This window comes from Lynx rufus, unplaced genomic scaffold (assembly GCF_022079265.1).
Source record: "Lynx rufus isolate CCGP_SWC_20201006 ecotype Redwood Valley unplaced genomic scaffold, mLynRuf1.p SCAF_6, whole genome shotgun sequence".
In the NCBI taxonomy this organism is placed as follows: Eukaryota; Metazoa; Chordata; class Mammalia; order Carnivora; family Felidae; genus Lynx; species Lynx rufus.
In genome coordinates, this window is record NW_025814878.1 from 138622055 (window position 1) to 138627808 (window position 5754).

At 51.0% G+C, this 5754-nt stretch overlaps 1 protein-coding gene across 1 annotated transcript; it reads left to right on the plus strand.

Moving 5' to 3' along the window:
- Positions 1–3165: 3165 nt before the first annotated feature.
- SOX4 (SRY-box transcription factor 4) lies at positions 3166–5437 on the plus strand. The gene has a single exon (XM_047102233.1). It carries the CDS (start codon positions 3961–3963, stop codon positions 5392–5394), a length of 1434 nt encoding a protein of 477 aa, XP_046958189.1. The 5' UTR covers positions 3166–3960; the 3' UTR covers positions 5395–5437.
- Positions 5438–5754: the final 317 nt, after the last annotated feature.

Here is a 5754-nt window from a genome sequence, read left to right on the forward strand (position 1 = left end):
GGGGCCATCAAATATTTGGTATTTGGGGGAAAAACATCAGTAATGTCGAACTGGTTACAAAGCATATGAAGTTAGGTAATGAGAACACAGAGGTCTCTTCTCGTACTTGGTATTGAGAGGCCCGATACATTCCAGCATGCACGTGGTGAGAAAGAGGACTTTAATAAAAGCCATTTGTCAAATGTTTTCTTCCATTTGAAAAGAAATAGTGACATAGAAGAACAAACCTACTTTAGAGGTCTCAGCATTCATATATACTATAATCATGTTATAAAGCCAATGGCAATTACGAATACCTTAGTTCTTCAAAGAACGTGTTCTTTTTGTTTTCAACATCTCTAAGATATCTTACCACTGAGGGGATGTCACAGCTTCATTGGCAATTTTTCTTCCTTAGTTGCATGTAACAGTGGCGTGTCTTAAAAGCTACTGGATTTGTTAAAATAAAGAAAATACATCTCACAATACAAATAGGCCGGTGGCTATCTTTTTAGTATATACTTTTAAAAACCTGTGTGTAAGTAATGCACCTGGTTGGCTGAGTCCATGGAGCCCACAACTCTTGACCTCGGGTTGTAAGTTTGAGCCCCACGTTGGGCGTAAAGATTGCTTAAACATAAAAATCTTAAATTGTTTTAATTTTAAAATGTTTAAAAATTAAAAACCCATGTGTTTTCAGCATAAACAAAATTACTAGGCCCACGTTGATTAAGTCCCACTTTCCCCCATACTTTTCAGTGGTGGGAGCAGAAATGGTTTCAGAAATGTAATCAATTATATTGCCAGTCGTCTTGACTGAATGATCACAAACTAGCTATGCTCTCAAATCATTAGTTGGCATAAATCCCAAAATAAATGTATTTATTCTCTTTTTTTATTCTAGTGAAGATACTAATTTTATACATAAATTACATGTATAAAATACATATACCTGTATATATTTGTGTACATACAGGTATACAACTGTATGTATACTCTTAAGACGTAATTTTTATGTCAGAGTATAACATTTAGGATTGCTGGGGTTTTTGAGTGTGCATACCAAAGAAAAGAAAACGCCTGATTAAACACCCAACTTTGTTATATGCAAAAAAAAAAAAGGTTTTTTTGTTTAAGATTTGTTCCCCCTTCTAAAAGAAAAAAAAATATAACTTGGGTAGGTAGTGGCCAAGAATGAGTTGCTTTTACTCATAAAACATTCTTGCTTGGGTTGATCCTTGAAGATCCAGTCAGATGTCTCCAAAGGGTGTTATTTACAGTAAAATTCTAAATCTGACAACCCGGGCCTCTCGCCAGCTACATACTTTAAAAGTTTGACAAGATAAAGAGAAATCTTCTGATCTGAATCAAAAGCTCACTTAATTACGTTGGGTTGGCCCTACCTAACCACCTATCCCTGGCCTGTAGAAAAACAGTTTAAGGAAAGACCAATTTTTACTTGAACCCTAATTTTCACACCTTGTGGTAGAGATCATTTTTGTGGCCAAATAAACATATATTCTGATCACCCTTGTACCTTTCGTCTGCCACACTCTCCACAATAGTCTTCACTTTCTTTTAAAATGATTAAGACAACAGGATTGCCACTATTGTCCTTGTATGGGTCCCATCCATACTCTGATTGCTTTTCAAGTCAGTGACCATCCTCAGTGTGCCTGGCTGGCTCAGTCCGTGATCTGAGTTCAAGCCTCACCGTGGGTGTGGAGACTACTTTAAAAAAATCAGTGAGCATCCACAATTTTAGTCTCTTGAACAACAAAATGCTGCCTCTATTAGAAGGAGTATCTCTGGCATTGAATTACCAAGAGAAGGATAATAACATTCACTGGGGGCTTACAATGCATCAAACTCATTGAAACCTCACAACAACCCTATATGAAGTAGCTCCTAGTGTTCCCATATCACAGATGAGGAAGACTGAGACTTAATCATATGCCCAGAGTACAAAACCAAGTAAGAAGGACTAGCATCTAGGTCTAACATAAATCCAGAGGCTCCACTGTCTTCTGCCACCAGTTACCACCTCCTTCTTTCCCTTTGCCTTGGCCTTTTAGCTCCATTTGATTCAAGTAGCATAGAAGCAACGTAGGAAGAATATTTAAGAGGAAACATATATATAAGAAAGAACCCTTCTTAAAGGGTTGGGGCGGGGGGGGGGGGAGAAGGGAGGAGAGTGAAGCAACCTTGAATTTTGAAAATGTGGGAAACAAATATTGAGAAAGTAAATCGATTCCAATCCTTTACTCAACATTATCATCCTATACAAAACTCTATGGAAATTCTGCCATTAAGTATGGAACACTGCCTAATGTGTACCAGTGGAAAGCTCCTCTGTTTGGGCTATCTAGGATTTACAGGGGGGTTTAAATCGTTAAATAACCATAGTTAACCCCTGTTTGGTTAAGAGAGCAAGCAGTTGTTGCAAAAATTCCTCTCCTCTGCCTTCCACAAACAGAACAAAAATTGCTCTGAAGGGATTTACACAATACATCAACATCTGTGCTGTACCTAGAGTTGTTAAAATAATTGTGATGACAGGTGTCTAGGTACCACTTTCTTAATGGTTTTCAATATCCATTGATTTATTGTTGTGGCTTTCCTTCCCCCTTTTACATCCTTGGCTTTATGAAGGATCCGAGGAACAGATTTTGCACGAGAGGCTGATTCTTTATTCCAGTACTGAAAAGAACTAATAAAAATAATCACTTGGCTTTTAAGCAGAAAGCTTCCATTTACAGTATTTCACCCTTACTCCCCCCACACACACACACACTTCCAAGCCCCTTGTTATCTAACATAATGGTTAGAATACATTTCCGTCTCTCCCCTTAATAATTTCATGCATTAACATCCTCTTTACACACCACACACACACACACACGCACACGCACACACACACAGAGCAAAAGGAAAAAAAGGCAGCAGAAATCTCAGCTGTACTTCTAGCCCTTTTAAAAAGTTTGCTCTGTAAATTGGAATGAGGTCAGATTTGGAGCTTCTCATTGCACGCGGAGATTATTATTGCATCGGGTTCCAAGCCAATGGGAAGCCCGGGGGAGGGGTTTGGCACGAGGAAGCGTTGGTTACAGCGGCTGATTGGCCGTGGCCAAGACTGTGAAAGGATAAAGAGGCGCGAGGCGGAATTGGGGTCTGCTCTAAGCTGCAGCAAGAGAAACCGTGTGAGGGGAAGAGGCCTGTTTCGCTCCCGGGTCTCTAGTTCTTGCACGCTCTTCAAGAGTCTGCATTAGAGGAACTCTGCCATTACCAGCTCCCTTCTTGCAGAAGGGAGGGGGAAACATACATTTATTCATGCCAGTCTGTTGCACGAAGGCTTTTTGGCTTCCTACCTTGCAACAAAATAATTGCACAAACTCCTTAGTGCCGATTCCGCCCACAGAGAGTCCTGGAGCCAGAGTCTTTTTTGCTTTGCATTGTAGGAAAGGGACTAAGTGATAGAGACTATGTCGCTTTCCTGAGCTCCTGAGAGAGCGCTCGTGAACTGGAACCAACTGCTTCAGGGGAAGAAAAAAAAAAAAAAAAAAAAAGACTTGCCTGGGAGGCGGCGAGAAACTTGCACTGGAAGCTTCAGCAACCAACATTCAAGAAACTCCTCTCCACTTTAGCACGGTCTCCAGACTCAGAGCCGAGAGACAGAGCAAACTGCGGCGCGGTGAGAGAGAGAGAGAAAGCGAGAGCCAGAAGGAGAGGGAGGGAGAGACTCTCCAGCCTGGGAACTATAACTCCTCTGCAAGAGGCAGACTACTCCTTCCCCGCATCTTTGGGAGACTTTTCTCTCTTCGCCCAACGCCGCCCCGGCGAGGAGTGGAGGGGCCCGCACGGCCGCCGCGCGCGTTCTCCCGCTCGGCGTGTGCTTGGCCCGGGGAGCCGGGAGGGCCCGGCGATCGCGCCGCGGCCGCCGCGAGGGTGTGAGCGCGCGTGGGCGCCCGCCGAGCCGGGGCCATGGTGCAGCAAACCAACAACGCCGAGAACACGGAAGCGCTGCTGGCGGGCGAGAGCTCGGACTCGGGCGCCGGCCTCGAGCTGGGCATCGCCTCCTCCCCCACGCCCGGCTCCACCGCCTCCACGGGCGGCAAGGCCGACGACCCGAGCTGGTGCAAGACGCCGAGCGGGCACATCAAGCGACCCATGAACGCCTTCATGGTGTGGTCGCAGATCGAGCGGCGCAAGATCATGGAGCAGTCGCCCGACATGCACAACGCCGAGATCTCCAAGCGGCTGGGCAAACGCTGGAAGCTGCTCAAAGACAGCGACAAGATCCCTTTCATTCGGGAGGCGGAGCGGCTGCGCCTCAAGCACATGGCTGACTACCCCGACTACAAGTACCGGCCCAGGAAGAAGGTGAAGTCCGGCAACGCCACATCCAGCGCCTCGGCCGCCGCCTCCTCCAAGCCGGGGGAGAAAGGAGACAAGGTCGGTGGCGGGGGCGGCCACGGGGGCGGCGGCGGCGGCGGCGGGAGCGGCAACGCGGGGGGAGGAGGCGGCGGCGCGAGCGGCGGCGGCGCCAACTCCAAACCCGCGCAGAAAAAGAGCTGCGGCTCCAAAGTGGCGGGCGGCGCGGGCGGCGGGGTCAGCAAGCCGCACGCCAAGCTCATCCTGGCGGGCGGCGGCGGCGGCGGGAAGGCGGCGGCCGCGGGCGCCTCCTCCTCCTTCGCGGCCGAGCAGGCGGGGGCCGCTGCCCTGCTGCCGCTGGGCGCCGCCGCGGCCGCCGCCGACCACCACTCGCTGTACAAGGCGCGGACTCCCAGCGCGGCCGCCTCGGCCTCCGCGGCCGCCTCCGCCGCGCCGGGCCTGGCGGCCCCGGGCAAGCACCTGGCCGACAAGAAGGTGAAGCGCGTCTACCTGTTCGGAGGCCTGGGCGCGTCCTCGTCGCCCGCGGGCGGCGTGGGCGCGGGCGCCGACCCCAGCGACCCCCTGGGCCTGTACGAGGAGGGGGGCGCGGGCTGCTCGCCCGACGGGCCGAGCCTGAGCGGCCGCAGCAGCGCCGCGTCGTCGCCGGCCGCCGGCCGCTCGCCCGCCGACCACCGCAGCTACGCCAGCCTGCGCGCCGCCTCGCCCGCCCCGTCCAGCGCGCCGTCGCACGCGTCCTCGTCGGCCTCGTCCCACTCGTCGTCGTCCTCGTCGTCGGGCTCCTCGTCCTCCGACGACGAGTTCGAAGACGACCTGCTCGACCTGAACCCCAGCTCAAACTTTGAGAGCATGTCCCTGGGCAGCTTCAGCTCGTCGTCGGCGCTGGACCGGGACCTGGATTTTAACTTCGAGCCCGGCTCCGGCTCGCACTTCGAGTTCCCGGACTACTGCACGCCCGAGGTGAGCGAGATGATCTCGGGAGACTGGCTGGAGTCCAGCATCTCCAACCTGGTCTTCACCTACTGAGAGGGGGGCGCGCGCGCGCGGGCCGGGAGCAGAGGGCCGGGTTGGGGAGGGGGGGGAGAGGAAAACAAAGAGAGAGAGAGCGAGAGAAGTGGACAGAGGAAGAGTTGGAAGAGAAAAGGGAAAATTGAAAAAAAAAAAAAAAAAAAAGGAAAAGATTAAAAAAAAAAAAAAAGCGAGCAGGGCCGGCTTGGGCCGCGTCGCGGTCGCGGGAGAAAGCGCGGCGGCGTTTTGGGGACCCGCGCTCCCATCCCCCAGCTGCCCGGCCGCGGGGACGCGGAGGAGGCGGCGGGGAGACGGGGTGGGGGGGGCGACCTTTTATTGTTCTTGATGTTGTTGTTGATGGCAAAAAAGCTACTTGGA

What these genes read in the sequence shown, in the direction of transcription:
- SOX4 (XM_047102233.1), top strand. Translation starts at nt 3,961, where the DNA reads ATGGTGCAGCAAACCAACAACGCCGAGAACACGGAAGCGCTGCTGGCG.